The 18,589-nt window shown below is 31.6% G+C and overlaps 1 protein-coding gene across 6 annotated transcripts in view; it reads left to right on the top strand.

Annotated features, from left to right (window-relative positions):
* The window catches only part of CNTN1 (contactin 1), a 363,209-nt gene that overhangs the window by 333,149 nt on the left and 11,471 nt on the right, over nt 1-18,589 (top strand). For all 6 annotated transcript variants that reach the window (XM_074194739.1, XM_074194744.1, XM_074194742.1 and 3 more), the window contains exons 17-20: nt 744-814; nt 7,524-7,758; nt 8,688-8,791; nt 11,900-12,086. In XM_074194739.1, the coding sequence (XP_074050840.1) occupies nt 744-814; nt 7,524-7,758; nt 8,688-8,791; nt 11,900-12,086 (597 nt within the window). The remainder of the gene's footprint in view (nt 1-743; nt 815-7,523; nt 7,759-8,687; nt 8,792-11,899; nt 12,087-18,589) is intronic.

The following is an 18,589-nucleotide window of genomic DNA, read 5'->3' as shown; positions in this document are numbered from 1 at the left end:
GGCACATAAGTATATAACTTATTTAACACATAGTATGACATAAATTATATATATATATATATATATATATATAAACTTAATATATCTGTTTTTTAAAAATCTATAACATATGACAATTAGGAAAAATAATTTGAAGGAAATGGCTTAAACTTATTTTTAGCTTCAAAAGTTAAGAAAATGATTATGCCAGAGCTGTCCAACCTTAAAATTTTTATTGAAGTTTTAAAAAAAATTTAAAGTTTTTATTGAAACAATAGACAATATATTTTGATTTGCCATTTTTGTGGGCCACAGGTGAGCCACATAAAATCGCCCTGTGAGCCACATTTTAAACAGCCATGGATTATGAAACAATTAGTTATTTGGTTTTATTCATATGAATTTTAGAGTATTTGGGGGATATTTTAAATTGGATTGAAGTTCTTGAAATGTGGAACCACATATGGAACCTTTTAATGTGCTTTATTATTTCATTTTAAGAATGCCTAATATAAAGGAAATGGGATTTTTTTCCCCACCAAATTTGCTTTGCTATACTTTTTGGGGGGGAAATCACTTTATTTCACATAATCATAGAACCTGCCTTGAATTTAAGACAAACAATGATTTCTGCAGGTCATCATTAGAGAGTGAGTCATAAGTCTTTCTTGTCTAGGTTAAGTAAGTAATATAGTTTCTCTTTTGAATGATATCTCTGAAATTATGAGAAAAAGTGATATGGCTTATCTCTTTGATTTTTTCAGCACCAAATGTGGCTCCTTCAGATGTAGGAGGAGGAGGTGGAAGCAACCGTGAATTGACAATAACGTGGGTGGTAAGTATTAATGAAAAATCACTAACCTATATACCCATATATAAATTTCAGTGTTCTTTTACTTATTGAAACATCAAGGAGAAATATATGTTCTATGGATAATTTTAACAACACCTTGAATTGTTGAATAGTTTTTAATAAACATATAAGTGAGTTTCAAAATTATGAATATTTAAAATGAATTTTCTTCATAGATGCCTTAAAATGCCAAACTGAGGGGACAACTAGATGGCACAGTAGATAGAGCACTGGCCCTGGAGTCAGGAAGACCTGAGTTCAAATATAGCTTCAGACACTTAATAATTACCTAGCTGTGTGACACTGAGTAAGTCACTTAACCGCATTACCTAGCAAAAAACACCAAAAACAATTAAAAAAAAGTCAAGTTGATAAATCTATCACATTGAGTTGTTTTAGACCCTGAAGCTATCAAATACTACTTTTCCTATTAGTGCTTTGGAAATTTTAAAGTATTAACATAAATGAATGGGTTTTTTTACATTTTTTTTTGCAAGTCAAACGAGGTTAAGTGGCTTGCCCAAGGCCACACAACTAGGTAATTAAAAAGTGTCTGATTTGAACCCAGGTACTCCTGACTCCAGGGCCGGTGCTAAATGAATGCTTATTTTGGAGAGATCCCCCCCCCCCCCCAAATTGAATGTCTGAGCTGCTTCTTCACACACATAAAAAAAACCAGGAAGAAAAATAATTTGAAGACTGAGGTGAATCTTTTTCTTTGTCACAACGTCAGAGGGAGGGAAAATATAGAGAAAGAGAGTAGGGACAACTGAATACTTGGCTAGATATGAGATTTTTAATCACAAAGAGGGAATGGACTCAAGGTTGCTTTTCCTTAAAGTAATCTTAATAAAAATACTTATGTGTCATTGCATATGAGAGATCATTTAATAAATATCTTGAAGAGAAATAGTGAGGAATAATATAGATTTGTTACCAGTACTGAAAGGTACAAAGATAGCCATTTTTTGACCTTACATTAACAGAGCTGTTTAGTATATAAATACTAATACTAATAGTATTAGTAAACACTAATTATTACTATATTACTATATATAATTTATATATTACTAGATAAAAATATTAATACTATTTTGGCACTTCACATGGGTATAAATAATACTTCTAGGAGTCATTCAGAAAAAAATTTTATTAATCTTGACATCTTAGACAATAAAGTGAAGATTTGGGGATCATAAGTAAATTTTTCATGATGCTATTATAAATTTTAAGGGCTTCAGAAGAGGAAGACTCTACTAAGGTGTGTAAGACTAGTGTGCTGTATCTCAGGAAGATACAGGTAGATTCAAATCGAGTCATGCACTTACTAATTGTGATGCCCTTCAGCTACTTCCACTGTACTACCTCCCAGAATTGTTGTGAGGGTTAAAGGAGATCATATTTGTAACACACTTAACTATGTCTAGAACATGGTAAGCTTGTTTCCTTACCTGCTTCACACAAATGCAATGAAGGGCTTTAAATTGAGAAAAGGAAAGAAAGGTAGAGAACTACAAGTCTACCAAGTCAGAGGCTATAGTGAACTTCTTCAATGTCAGTAGAGAAATTTATAGGAGGGAAAAAAATTCAAAACTTTAAGCATATTTTTTAAATGTCTTTTGTAGAATGATTAGAAAATAATGATAATTTTAAGTTATGTGGTACCACATTGCAGCTTATGTCCTCAATTTTCCCCATCTCTTCTAAATAGATTTCTGACTTTAGGTAAAAGTAAAATATAAATATAAAATAAATTATAAAAATATAAATATATTAAAATTATTTTTAAAATATTAAAATATATTTAAAATATTAAAGATAAATTCTTAAAATTATTTAAAATATAAATATAAGATAAAAATAAATAATATAAAATTAAAAAATACCTGTATAAAACTGATGACAAATCCTCAGGATCCAGAATGATATCAATCTCTGGTCTTGCCTCTGTTTCCTGAATCTGGAACTTCTTCATTACCAAATCTCCCTTGTCTTCTGGAATACCCATTAATACCCATTCCCATTCCCAAGCTCTCCTTCTATCATCATTCCTCAGTGACTTTTTCTGCCTTGAAGTCTACATCTTCTACTCAATCAAAATTATGGTAGCTGTGGCTATCTGCTTCCAGGACACTCCCCTTCTTTTTTAAATGAGTTCATTGTCATTCCTTCTCAGATCCTGCCCTCAAATGCCAGATATATTATATTCTTTTGGTAGTGTAGTGAATTGATCCAGCCATCCTGGAAAACCAAATTGTAACTATGTCCCCAAAGTCACTAAATCATATATATACATACATACACACACACACACACACACACACACACACACACACACACACACACACACACACACACATCTTTTGACTCAGTAAATCACTAATAAGTATGTATCCTAGGAAGATCAAAGAGAGAGGAAAAGAATCCAGCAATTTTTGTAGATGCAAAAAGAACTAGACTCAAAAGAGAGAGCCAATTATTGGGGAAAGGTTGAGCAAACCATAATATAAAATTATAATGTAATATTCTGATATTAGATACTATTAGCATAAAGAATTCAGTAAAAATCTGTATGATCTCATGTAGAATGTCATGAAAACCAGGAAAAATGTACATGATGACTATGATCATACAAAGTCAATTAATTTGGAAAGCATTCAGAACTCTGATCAAACCAAACATGACTTTAGAAGAGTCATGAATAATCATATCTCCTATCTCCTAGCAAATGATACTAGAAGTACAAAATGAGACAGACAGTTTTAGATGTGGTCACAGTGTTAATTTATTTTGCTTGACTGTACCTATTATACTTCTGACTTGATTACACTTATTATATATGATTTATCATACCTATGCTTGATTTATACAAGAGATTAGATCTTGTGGTTTCTATTGAGAAGGATATGTTAGTGGGCAATGTTAGAGATTAAAAAAAGAAAAGGAAAAAGACTAAAAATAAACTTATAAAATTCACAGAATAAACTCAAAAAGGTTCAGAAGAGTCCAAGAAAAGGCAATTTTTGTTATTGCTTTACTAAATTTAAAAACTATATATAATAGGACCTAAACATGGATTCTATATATCCACTTTGTTCCTCTTCTTTTTGCATATTGAAATGTGTCTGATGATGATCACAGAGTTCATAATAATTTTTTTAAGTCAGAAAAAAAAAACCCTGGGAAAAATCTTCATAAATATAAAATGAGCATGAGGATTTTAGCAGATGGTTAACTCATTGGGAAGCATTCATGTAAAAGGATATGCTGGAGTCATACCTATAGACTATTATATTGTCAGGAGAATTTACACTTCAAAAATTGGCAAATGCTACAAATCAGTGCTCACTTTATTGTTTTGTTGATTGTCTAGATTTATGAAAGTTATAGGGAAAATATAAAGATTAAATTTTAAAGTGTCATATACATGTTCCATTCAATTTCCCCCAATTTCCCCCAATTTCCCTCTCCAGAAGTAGTTGTTAAACCAGAATATGGCTGCTTATGTAACATGGCATTGATAAAGCTAAATTAATATTGGGCTGCCATAAGAAAGTCATGGTTTCTAGATCTACAGAGAAGATAATCTCCATCTTGGTCAGACTATATCTGAAGCTTTGTTGTCAGTTCAAAGTATTACATTTTAGAAAGGAAATTTATAAACTAGAGAGCAACTAAATAAGGACAACTAGAATGGTGAAAAGTCTCAAAATCATGCTATATAGGCATCAGTTAAAAAAACTGGGGATGTTAAAACTTGAAAAACAAAAGTTTTGGGTAGAGAGAGAAGCCTCTTGGACTGAAGAACCTTAGCCATCATTTAATCTAACCTCTGATATTTCACATAGGATAAGCAGATAAACAAAACCCCATTTTTATAGCATCTGTTACAGAACCTCACAATAATACAAGACAGGTATATCTCATTTTTAGATTTGGGAAAAACTGAGGTTGATTTGCTTAAGGTCATAGACAAACTCAATTCTTCTGTCTCAGAATTAGGCTCAAGATATCCAATGCTATTCAGTGACAGCAGTCCATGTATGTAAGGGTGTATTATTTAGAATAGAAATCAACTTTCTGATCAAAGGGGGTGAAAGATACAGAGAGCCTGATTTAGACTTGATGGAGCTCCCTTTTTAAGCATGTCACTTCCTCTAATCTGCATGTGGGTGATGAGGATTTGGAGTGGGTTAAGGGGGAAGTGGCATGATTATTATTAGGTTCAAAGTAGTTTTAAAACTAGAGTATACAAATTTCCAGCAATGCAATTACTTTTAATAATCAGCTGACTTTTTCTGAGATGGCATCATAAAAACAATAGTTTCAAAAAAAATCTTCTCCCAATAAACTTGTAACACATTCTTCCACAACTACATAAAAGCATTAATGGAATAAAAAACACATAGCGAAAATAAGATCTAGTACCGAGATGATAGTCTTTTTATTTTTTTAGGTTTTTGCAAGGCAAATGGTGTTAAGTGGCTTGCCCAAGGCCATACACCTAGGTAATTATTAAGTGTCTGTGATGGGATTTGAACCCAGGTACTCCTGACTCCAGGGCCATTGCTTTATCCACTGCACCACCTAGCCACCCTTCCAATAGTCTTTTCCTTCTTCTAGTGAACTTATGCCACTTCCCCCTGAATGTATTATCTCTGCTAGTAGATTATTTATTTGGACTCCCTGAACATGTTCCTTTCTGCAACTCAATCCCAGATTGGATGTCTGTATTACTCACAATGAGATATAATGGACTTGCTTCCTTCTGGGTATGGTATCTTCTACTACACCATTTGCTCTGCCATGAGACATCTTTTGGTTTTTGGGGAAGAAAAGAAGTCCATACCTTGAGAGTTAGTTAATTCCCTTTCTTTTCTTTTTTTTATACATTCAAATTATCTTTGTTTAAAATTCTACATCTTTATTGTTTTTAGATTTTTTCAAGGCAATGCGGTTAAGTGGCTTGCCCAAGGCCACACAGCTAGGTAATTATTAAGTGTCTGAGGCTGGATTTGAACTCAGGTACTCCTGACTCCAGGGCCAGTGCTCTATCCACTGCACCAACTAGCCACCCCTAAAATTCTACATCTTTTACAATACAATATTTTGTTGCTTAAATTAATTTTATATGGTTAATGAATAAGTGTTTTTCCCCTGAAACTCAATCATGAATTTCAATTTTATAAATATGATTTTTCTAAATATATAAGAAATCTCTGTTACTGGGAATGTTCATGTGCTCAACTGTTTAAACTGTTAATGGCAGAATCTTTTGATCAATCAAAAGTGCTTCAGAGATTATTATCTGTGGTTGATCTTAAAATCAGTCACTCCAACTGCAATTTATTTTTGTATTTTTCTTGAAACATAAAGATTTTTTTAAAAAAATCTGTGATAGTTATCTACATGTTGTATAATGTATATGAAATAAACTCTTTGAAAATAGTTTTTAAAAGTTTAAATGAATTTCAAATAGTTTTAAAAATAATTTTAAATAAATTATACAAATTATAAGGAATGTGTTAGAGAAAGCAAGTATAATGATCTTAATTTCAGAAAAGGAAAATACTGGTACAACATTTAATGTCTAAGTTCAAGTTAATATATATTCAACTGACAATTGCCCTTGAAAAAAGACATTTTTAGAGTCAACTGTGTAAAAACTTGTAATTCAGCTGAAGATTTAGATGAACTTTTTCCAAAGTATGAGCTTTTAAAAAAATAAATTTTGTACAACAACAAAATATATTGACTTCTATATCAAATATAAGATCTGTAATTTTTGAAGAGATGTAATAATTTCCTTTCAAGAACTGAATTCTTCCTTCATTGTTCTTTTTTTCCTCTGTTGATAGAAGTCACCCTACTCAGAGATATCTCTAGCTTTAGATGACTTATAAGGAATGTAATTTTTTTAAGGGCCACTAACAGCATGGTTGATCCTTTGTCATCCAATAGCAAATTTCCTTCTAATACTATCAATTTTGATTGAAAGATTTCTTTATACCTTGCAAAGAGGAACAGAGTATAAAATCTTCTTTCTGCTTAAGACCCTAAAATATAGCTTGTTATATGTTTAACATTTACCTCTTATATAAATATTTATTAACTGGAATGGGATTGGGGGTGCAAATCAATTGTCCTGATTAACTCATTCCTCTTATTCCCAAAGGGGATGGAGGGAATTTCCTAATAATTAGAGCAAAATAGATTAACTGGATGGCTGCCAACATCATTATAAGATTTTCTTTTTTCTCTATGTCTTTTTCTTTTTGGCAATTTGTAGAACAGGTAGAACAATAGGAGGTAGGTGAACAATGGATAGAGTACCAGGCCTGAAGTCAGGAAACTCATCTTCCTGAGTTCAAATCTCACCTCAGACACTTACTAACTTAACTGTCTGACCTTGAGCAAGTCATTTAACCCTGTTTACCACAGTGTCCTTATCTATAAAATGAGCTGGAAAAGAAAAAGGCAAACAACTTCAGTGATTGCCAAGAAAACCTCAAATAGGGTCACAAAAGTTAGATATAACTGAAAAACAACTGAACAAAAACATTTCCATATCTATTTTAAAAAATAAATACAATTCTTATAAATATCTATTAGTCTTTTAATGACATTAAATTTTCTGGAAAATTCATTTGCATAGCAGCTGAAATGGATTTAATCTTTTCTGCCCATTTAGCCTTTGTCACGGGAATACCACTATGGTAATAATTTTGGTTATATAGTGGCTTTCAAGCCATTTGGTGGGAAAGAATGGAAAAAAGTAACAGTGACTAATCCTGATATTGGCCGGTATGTTCATAAAGATGAAACAATGTCCCCTTCTACTGAGTTTCAAGTAAAAGTGAAAGCTTTTAACAGCAAAGGAGATGGACCATTCAGTCTTACAGCAGTCATTTATTCTGCACAAGATGGTAAGTAAAAAATACATTCCAAATTACTTCCTAATTACTAGTGAAAAGTGTAATAATTTAGTTGGCAGAAACTATGTGCCTGTAGATTAGCATCTCATACTATAGTCCAAAATAAGGTCAACCTGGGTACATGATGTGTGATATCTTAAGTAAATTAGTGGAGTATGGAAAATGTACCTGTCAAATCTGTAGATAAGTTTATGAACATACAAGAGATAAAGAACAACAAAAAATATATTGTTGGTGGAAATGTAAATTGGTCCAACTATTCTAAAGAACATTTTGAAACTTTACTCAAAAGGCTCCACTGTTCCATTATTCCACTAATTCAAAGAGATCAAAGAAAGGAGGAGAGACTACAAGATTTATAGCAGCTATTTTCTGAAGTGGTAAAGAATTGCAAGTTGAAAAGATGCTCATCATCTGGGTAATGGTTGGACAAGACTGTGATGGAATAGCATTGTAGTATAAGAAATTTTGAAGAGGGTAGTTTCAAAAAAAACTGAAGCAAATCAAAATGAGTAGAACATTGTATACAGCAAAACTGTAACAATGACCATCTGTGAAAGACTTTGATCTAAGACAATTCTAAAGAATCCATGTTGAAAAATGCTATACAACTTCAGAGAGAGAACTTATGAACTGAGTGCATATTGATTTTTTCATTTTCTATATATTTGTTTTTCTTTTTTCTTTTTGCCACACAGCTAATATGGAAATACATTTTGCATGGCCTTTTGAGTGGGTGGAGGAGGGAGACAAGGGAGGGAAAGATTTGGAACTCAAAAAAATTTAAGCAATTTATAAATAAACAAAAATAAGAATAGAATAAAAGCAAGGGCATACTAAAATGTAAATAGTCATATTAAATGTTGTGGTAAGTAAATGTAGCACTGAAAATTAAGAAACACATTTTATCAATTCTTCAGCACCTAGTGAAGCTCCTACAGATGTGAGCATAAAAGTTCTATCTTCTTCAGAAATCTCCGTTTCTTGGAAACATGTTTTAGAAAAAACAGTGGAGGGCTATCAGGTGAGTTCAAATATTATTATAGCAAATATATTCTTCTAATAAAAATTTTTTCTATAATTGTTCAAATATTGCATTCTATTTCTTTGACTTATCTGAACAATTGAATTTAGATAGCAGTATATATTTGCATGCATGTGTGGTAAATAGATGCATACCATCTATTTTTACTATGTATGCAACTTCTTTACTTTCCTTATTATTAATGATTAATAGCTAAAGCAAAAAGTGACTGTAAGAAAGGAGAAAAGAATCTGAGTCCCAGTTAGAAACAAAGGAAATCTGGCACTTGGGATAATGTAGCTTTCAAATTAACTTTTTTAGGAGAAATTCAGTTGGGGGATATGCCAAAAGGGTCAAGGTCTCTACTAGCAAAACTGTAGTGTGAATACGAAGTATAGATTACAACTAGAATGAAAATATAACCCTTTCAATAAACTAGGAAGGATGATCTAAATCAGAAATAGACTTTTTAGATAACTAGAAAGAGGTATCAAAAACAAAAAACCTAAATAAGACTAACTTTCTAAACATGAACAAACCTGTTCTCTAATCTAAGTGTCTCTAATATAAAGGTTGTTAACATGGGGCACATGAAATTATTTTTTTCAAAAATATTTTGATAATCACTTAAATATAATTACCTTTGCAATCCCATATACTATATCATATGCATTTAAAAACATTATTCTGAGAAATACTTTGCCTATAACAGACTGTGTCAACAAGTTACATGTGACAAAAATTTAGAAAACTTATTCTAATATATGTATTTTTATTGTCTTTTATATGTAATCAGTGTCCACAAAATTATATATATGGTAAGTTAGTTTTTGTTTTACTGAAGAATGTAAATCTGCAAGAAGGCATTTAATGATTTACTTTGAAGAAATCTATGGAAAAATGATAAGGTTATATATCCACCAAGAATAGGGGCAACTAAGATTTTCATTAAAGGAAGATCTTTTCAGTTCCTCAATCATATATAATTCTGTTGTTATATGATTAGTCCATTTTTTTCCCAGTCATATTTATTTCTAATGAAATCTTTTATGCTGTTCCTCCTGCATAATTCTTTATTTGTAATATGCTGTAGCTTCTTCATACTGATCATTTGTCCTCCACAGTCCTTCTGATAAAAATGCAGCTTTAATTTTTTTTTAACGCTAAAACACTTTGGTGTTTCATAATTCATAGAAACATTACCAAAAGAGGATTGCTATTAAAAGACTGCTATTTTAAAAGGAGAGCAGAGCCACCTAAAGAACTACACAATTATTCTACATCAAATGAGAGTATTCTTTTTTTCAAACAATTTTAAGAAAAATAATTGTTCGTGTTCAGTCTTTGTCTAAGAGTTATGTATGTCGGGGCAGCTAAGTGGCTAAGATAGAGCACTGACCCTGGAGTCAGGAGAACCTAGAATAACATTCGCCACAGACACTTGATATGTGTGAGCTGTGTGACCTTGGGCAAGTCATTTAATCCCATTATTTGGTAAAAAAAAAAAAAGTTATGTATTTGATGAAATTTGACAGAATTGTATGACACATTTTAGAAAGCAAGCATATTTCATTCTATTATTATTTCTTTCTGGTTGAATAATTAAGCAGAAATTTTTTGATGATGGGTTTGATTTGGAAATATCCTAGGGGTTGATGCAATCAGTAAAATGTCAGTTTTTTAAAATAAGTAATAGGTTACCCAAATATAAAGAATTTCTCTTAGATTTTACACTGAACACTATATTAAAGCTGTTTTAAAATATAAGAACATTTTAGCTTTTTAATGTCTCTGCTTCATCTGACATCTTCGAAAAGTGTAAAAAAAGATTCTTTTGTTTATATGTTTATATATAGTTTATAGAAAACATATATTATGTTTATATGTTTACTATATATGTTAATATTATTTACTTTAATACTATATATGTGTGTGTTAATATTAACTTTAAATAACAATTATTTCCTATTTCATTCATACTTCACATGCAAATTGTAGAGCAGTTCATGACCTTCATATTAATTAAAAAATATTTTAGGAAAACAGTAACCAAAACCAATATTATTAAATATCCTATACAATGTACAGTTTTAATTACTATTATAAAATTCAGAAAACCTTAATTCTAAGCAATAACTTTGAATGCACATAACATAGTTTTTAAAATTCTTCTCATTTGAACAAAGTCATTTATTTGTTTTATTATTAACATTAATTATAACCACACCGAGCATTTCTTTTTCTGCTTTTAGGTTTACAAAGCACTTTACATATCTCAGTTGCTCTTTACAACAATTGTAGAAGACATCTGCTGTTACTATGCCCATTTTATATATGAATAGAAGGATATTGAAGATAAATTTTAAGTGTAAGACAGGATTCAAGGCCTTCTGGCTGACTCTTAAGATCTATTTTCTCTCAATTATCAATCTAATACAATGTGACAATTCTTTGATGTCTAACTTCAATGTAGTTTTAAAGGATATGTCATTAGTTATATTATTGTAAGAGATATTAAGAGGAAATAATACAAGAGTAATCTGTTATAGATCACTATTGCTTTTCAAGTATTGTTACTTCGCCATCAGACTACTCTGTAGTTCAGATGTGAAGACTCAACCATGCAGTTTTTATTTTTTACATATCCTCTAATCAGTTGATATCTCATCAGTATTAAATAACTTAATCAATTAGTTTATTTGTTTATTGTTTATTTGGTTTTTTACTGAGAAGGTATAGCAAGGATTGAAGAATATTCTTCTTAAAACTGAAGCGATCTCTCCCTTATATCCATTCACTTGGTTCCTAGAAAGAGTAGGCTCTAAATTAGAGTTCACTTACAGCCAATGACTTAGTTGCTAGTTCTTGCTGGATTAGATCAATCAGGTTACTTGTGAGCACTAGATTCTCACTGAATTTAAGTGCTAAACTAATGGCAGGTTCTACTATATAGTTTCTGACTTCTATTGTCTCTTCTAAGTTTTTGAAGCTTCAACCAACTTCTAAAGGTTACAATACTTTCAGAAAATAAAAAAATGGATGTTTTAAAATTGCTTTAAATGTTTAAAATATGAATTTTAACAATATGCTGTAACTAAATGCTTACAGATTCGTTACTGGGCTGCACAGGATAAGGAAGCAGCTGCACAGAGAGTTCAAGTCAGTAGTCAGGATTATTCTGCCAAACTGGAAAACTTGCTACCTGATATGCAATATTCAGTGGAGGTTAGGGCCTATAACAGTGCAGGATATGGACCCCCTAGTGAAGTGATTGATGTTTCCACAAGGAAAGCACGTAAGTATGGGTGTTTTAATTTTAGAATTTATGAATACAAAAGTTCATTTTATCACATTCTAGAATCTGTCTTGATAAGAAATTCCATCTGGCTGTTAGTAATTTGCCTTTCTATTGCCTGGAGAATTATTATTTAACCAAAGAAAAACCAAAAAGAAAAATACTCATCAATTCTTATGTTCATTTTAGAAATAAAATGAGCAATAAACCAACTTTATAAAAGCTTGTCTTTGGAAAACCTTCAAAAGATTTAAGCATATAGATTTATGCATGTCTGGAAACAATATTGTCATAGAAATTGAGGACAGCATATATAGTAAAATAGGAGGAAACAAAACAACCCAGCTCTGCCCCCTCCTCACAATTTTTAAAAAAGTGACCAGGTAAGAACATCAAACTAAGTGGTGATTGGGGAATCTGAGGGGGAAAACCACAGTGAGTTATTTGTTCAACCCAAGTCAGTACAGAAAATCAGTTAGAGACCTGCTTGCAGGGAAGAAATCTAGCCAGACTATCAGGGAAGGAGTCCAGCTAGGATATCCAGCTGATATTGCAAACCAAATAAGGACCAAGAACAGCAAAACTGAGGCTAGTGTCTACAACAATGAACATATTGTAATGAATTAAGTGTCTGATGCTGTGAACCTTACAGGTAGATATATATATATATATATATATATATATATATATATATATATATATATGTACACAAGGAATAAGACAGTATCTCTAAAGTGGAGAAACCTCTAAGAGTGGGAGCCAGCAGCAGTCTACTGGAATCCAAATCATGGGCAAGCCTGATGTTGTTTCAACTAGGCCCAAACTGGGTTCCAGTTTGCAAAGCTCAAACCAGAAGGATAGTGACCAAATTTTTCCCTATATTCAGAGGTACACTTGAATTCTTGAAGAACACATAACAATAACAATAATAATGATCAGAGAAAGCAGTGACAGGACCTCAGAGACAATAGATTCAGTCAAACAAGACCCCAGTATTCCTTCCTTAAATAATATGGATATACTTTCAACTCCACAAAAAAATAAAAGGGATTTTTGTGAGAAGAAAAGAGAGAAAAAGTGTACAGATAGATCCTGGCACAAATACAATGGCAAAATTCAGGAAGTAAAAGTGAAAGAATGAATAAGTAGTATCAACTATCATGAAAAAAAGAAATGCCCAAAAAACAAGCTCATAAGAGACTAATAGGTTGTCATGAGGTCAACTAGAATTCTTGAAAGAAATGAAATTAGTTAAAAATCATGTTATAAATGAAATGAGATTTGTAAATAAAAGAAGCGGGAAAGAAATGAAAGTTCTAGAAGAAAGATTTGGAAGAATTTACAAACCTATTTTAAATACAAGTTAATATAAGAGGTACAAAACACTATTCATGAATATTCAAATAAATTAAATGGACATTAATAAATCCATGAGATAATATTAAATATTAAAATAAACTCAAAAGACTGAAAAACATAAAATATATGAAATAAAAAATAAACAATTAACCTGAGGAAAATAAAAAAACTAATGAAAATACACAGCAAGAAAAAGTTCAAAATAGTGAAACCCCAGTCAGAATCACATACACAATGTGTAGCTCTCGCTAGAAAGAAGAGATCTTGGAATTTGAAAAGATAAAGACTTAAAACTTAGAATAGCATATCTAGCAAAACTAAATATAATCCAATATAAACCTTTAATGAAATGGCCTTTTATAAAGCATTTTAAATGTAAAGACTCAGAAAAAATGTTGAAATGCAAATACAGATGATACGAAGAAACATAAACTAGTTAAATACAAGTGAGCAATCAAAAAAGACTACATAAGAATAAAGTATTTGATTTCTAATAGGGGAAATGATGCAAGGGGTCGTTCAGAACTCTAATGTTCTAATTTTAATATTAGAATTTCATACAAGGTCAAAAGAAGGAAACAAAGAACCTGGGAGAAGTTAAGAAAGGAAAGAGAGAGCAAAAGGTATACCCTTAGAAAAGAAAGAGAAAGGAAGAAAGTTGAACTTCTGTTTCAGAAATCTAGGTGGTGAAGTAGAACACAAAATCAAGGCAGAAGAAATTAAGGGAGTGGAGTACATGTTATTTGAACCTCACTTTTATCTAAATGGGTCAAAGGAAAGTAGAATTTAAACAATAACAACATAGAGTGGACATGGATATACTTTCAACTCCACAAAAAAATAAAGGGATCTTTGTGAGAAGAAAAGAGAGAAAAATAGGAAAGTAGTTTTGGGGAAGGATTAGTCATCAACAAAACAAAATCTATTCTTAGATTTGTGAAGGGACATTTAAAAGCAAAGGAGAAAATAAATACTTATTGTTTTCTGAGTGAGAAGGGAAGAGAAGTAGAGAGGTGGAAACAGCCTGACTTGAATATAGATCACTAATGCTAAGTATACATTCCTTTCTCATTATCACCTTCTCTTTCATAAAAAAAAAAAGCAGAGATGAAAATGTATTAGAAAATAGAATGAAGGGAAATAATTAGGATAAGAGGGATGAACTTGCCCATGAAACAGAAGAGTATGGCAGAATGAATTAGAATATAAAATCCAACATCCTTGAAACATAAAGACTCAGATAGTTTTAAAATAAGGGACTGAAGAAAAAATGTTGTGTTTCATGATCTTAGACAAAACAATATCAGGGGTGGCTAGGTGGTGCAGTGTACAGAGTACCAGCCCTGGAGTCAAGAGTACCTGAGTTCTTGGGGCGGCTAGGTGGCATAGTGGATAGAGCACAGGCCTTGGAGTCAGGAGTACCTGGGTTCAAATCCGGTCTCGGACACTTAATAATTACCTAGCTGTGTGGCCTTGAGCAAGTCACTTAACCCCATTTGCCTTGAAAAACCTAAAACAACAACAACAACAATATCAGAGGCAAATTGCTTAAAAGGGATTAATGGGGAAACTACATTATGTTAAAGATCACCATTGACAAGGAAGGTACAAAAAAATAGAAAAATCCTGGCACCAGGAATACTATTGAGAGGGAAAATGAAGACCAGCTTCAGTGCCTTTCCAACCTGGAGCTTCCAAGAGAGCCAATGAAAGAAGGGGGAAATCTTTACTGAAGCCTATCTCAGGGTAAGGAGACTAGGTACTGAAGGTAATTCCTCTTGGGATATTAAACAATAAAAACTCATGGAGAAAAGCAAGTATATTAAACACACTCATTACTGAGAACAATAAAATGAAATAATCTGGACTAAAGGGCTTTGAAGAAAGGATTAAAATGAGTTAAGAGATTAAAGCGTCTGGTATATAATAGCTGTTTATTGAATTTACCTGACTTAATCCTATAGAACTGAAGAATCAAAAAAATTATAGGAACAATAGATAATTTCATTATACAAAATTTTAACAATGAGACATTATGATTGCATTTGTAAAATGTCAGCTGAAGCAATTGGGTTGTGGGAGGGAGGGTTAGGTTTTTTTTTGCTAGGCGATGGGGTTAAGTGGCTTGCCCAAGGCCACACAGCTAGGTAATTATTAAGTGTCTGAGGCCGGATTTGAACTCAGGTACTCCCGACTCCAAGGCCAGTGCTCTATCCACTGTGCCACCTAGCCACCCTAAAGCAATTGTTAAGAGAAATGTTAGATCTCTAAATATTCTCATCTGCTAATTGGATAGACAAATAACATCACAAAATCCTTAAAATCAAAAAGATTGACAAAATAAAAAGTTAAAAAATACTTAAGTTATAAAACCACAAACCTTTTAAAATATTCATCTAATTTAAAAGAAGAAAATCAAATTGCCATAATAAAAATGCAAAAAAGGAGAATTCATATGAACAAAGAAAAAAATAAAGACATTTGATATCCTTTTTTAAGTATGTGCTCCAAAATGACAATTTAACTGTAATAGATGAATAAATATTTATAAAAATATAAATTGCCCAGGTTAACAATAAAAGAGAAAATGCAAATAACCTAGACTCAAAAGAAGAATCAAACAAATAATAAATGAATGGGGGTGGGGGGAGGGGGAGGTTAGATGAATTTAGAAGTAAATTACAACAACTAATTTGAAGAAAAATCATTTGCAATACTTTACAGACATTTTTTCAGAAATAGAAATAGAATGGTTCATGGTCTTACTTTGAATCAAATATTTTCTTGATAACCAGGCACAGAAATAAATAGCAAGTAAACTATAGACCAATATCCTGATTGGATAAAGATACAAAAATTTTAAACAAAATACTAGGAAAAAATTCACAGCAACTCATCTCAAAAATTAGATGGGATTTAAAGCAGAAATGCAAAGTTGGTTAAATAGTAGTGCTGCATTGGATTCGGTGTTTCCATCGAAGAATCACTACTTTACCCAGTAATGCAGGTGTAAAAAGAAAATTAGAGATTTATTAAAAAGAAGTTACAACACAAAAGAAAGTGATAGAGAAGTTAAGGAGAGATTAAAGAAAAACCAATGGATTGCTAATTAATCTTGGCAGGTTAGCTGCCAGGTTACGCTGAAGTCTAAGAGCAAAAGAGAGAGAGAGATGGCCTCAAGTGGAGGTCCAGCCCTTTACTGGGCACTGAAGGTAAAAGGGGAATCCCTCCCTCCTTACATGACCAGGACCAGGTAGACCTGGGGGCTGGGAATGAAGAGACAGGATACAAATTTTATATTAAAAATGAAACAATTTACATCTCAAGAGCTAAGATCTTTCCATACCCTTAATAAAATTCCCTGATTTTAGCAGCATTAAAAGGTTATATTTTTTATTTCCTGGTACATTCATAATTCTCTACTAATTCTCAGCATCAGCAGGAAAAAGGCAAAAATCATGACTATATCTAAAGTGCAAAGAAATCTTTAGGAAAATCATCCCTACAAAAACATTAGAAATCATAAAAAGAGGTGATGGTGTTAAATAGTTTCTATATAAAAACAAGAACCAAAATTATATGTAATGGATATAAGCTAGATCCCTTTACAATAAGATAAAAATAAATCAAGAATGTCCATTATTGACATAAATATTTAGTATGACTTTTAGAAATGAAGAAAATCAATTGAAGTGATTAAACAATAGGCAAAGAAGAAAAAAAATATTGCTTTTGCAGATTATGTTAGAAAATCTTTGAGAGTCACATAAAATTAATAGAAACAATTCAGTGGAATTGTACATTATAAATAAATTCACACAAATCATCATTCTACATATTATCAGTAAAACTTAGAAGGAAGAGAGAAAGAGGAATTCCATTCCAAACAAAAAGCATTTTACTTGGAGTCAGCAAAAAGCAGTCAAAATCCTGTCAGAAATTTACAAACTGTAAACTGTAAACTGACCCCTGTGTGTGTGTGGCACTGAACCTTTCATAGTTTCAATTTCCTCATATGTATAATGAGGATAATAATAGTACCTATCTCACAGGTTTGTTATGAAAATGAAATAAGGCGTTGAAAGAATTAAAATGCTCTGTAAGAGGTAGCTAGGTGGCACAGTGGATAGAGCACCGGCCCTGAAGTCAGGAGTACTTGAGTTCAAATCCAACCTCAGACACTTAATAATTACCTAGCCATGTGGCCTTGGGCAAGCCACTTAACCCCATTTGCCCTGCAAAAAAAAAAACCCACTAAAAAAATCTCTGTAAATGATAGTTATTATTTCTGTGGATATTAGAATTTTTAAAATAGTTTATAGTTAATCTACCGAGACACAAAACAAGTATATAAATGCAAAACACTCTTTACAGAAATGAAAACAGATCAAAATAAGTATAAAGATATTGATTCCTCAAAGCAAAACTAAATTTATTCACTGCCTTGCCATTTATACTGTCAAGAAACAAAAGCTCAAGAATCTCAAGGGGAATAATAAATATAAATAGGAAGGAAGGGGACCTTATAATACAAGATCTCAAAATATACTATTAAGAAATAATCATCAAAACTATTATCAGTGGAATAGACTGACCATATGAAAGCAAATAAACTTAACAGATTTAAAAGATAAACTTAGAATCCCCAGCTACTGGGCCAAAATACTATTTGAGAATAACTCTTAGAAAAACTAGAAAATGGTCTGACAGAAGTTAGGTATCATTCCTTCACTTGAAACGTTAAGTTTGATATCAAAAGGAACATGAATTATGTATTTAGAAAAAGGTCAAAACACAAATGAAGTTGGATTTTAGATCCATTAAATCCAAAGAAAGGACAGGGAGAGACTTACAGAAGACAAAATATGCAACTTTGACTAAAGTAAAAAGGTTTTATACAAACAATCCCAATAAAGTTAAAATTGAAAATTGAAAATATCAAGTAGGAAAAATATCTTTACAGCAGGTTTCTCTGATGGTCAGAGATTACAAACAGATACTTTTCAAAAGAGAAAATTCAAAATATCAAAAACCATTAATTAGAGACATAACAATGACAAAAAAAAGGAAGTAACAAATGTTTGAGGAACTAGGGGAAAACAGGCACATTAATATAATGGTGATAGAGTTGTGATTTGGTAGTC

This window comes from Macrotis lagotis, chromosome 7 (assembly GCF_037893015.1).
Source record: "Macrotis lagotis isolate mMagLag1 chromosome 7, bilby.v1.9.chrom.fasta, whole genome shotgun sequence".
Lineage (NCBI taxonomy): Eukaryota > Metazoa > Chordata > Mammalia > Peramelemorphia > Peramelidae > Macrotis > Macrotis lagotis.
This window is presented reverse-complemented; position numbering and strand designations above follow the sequence as displayed.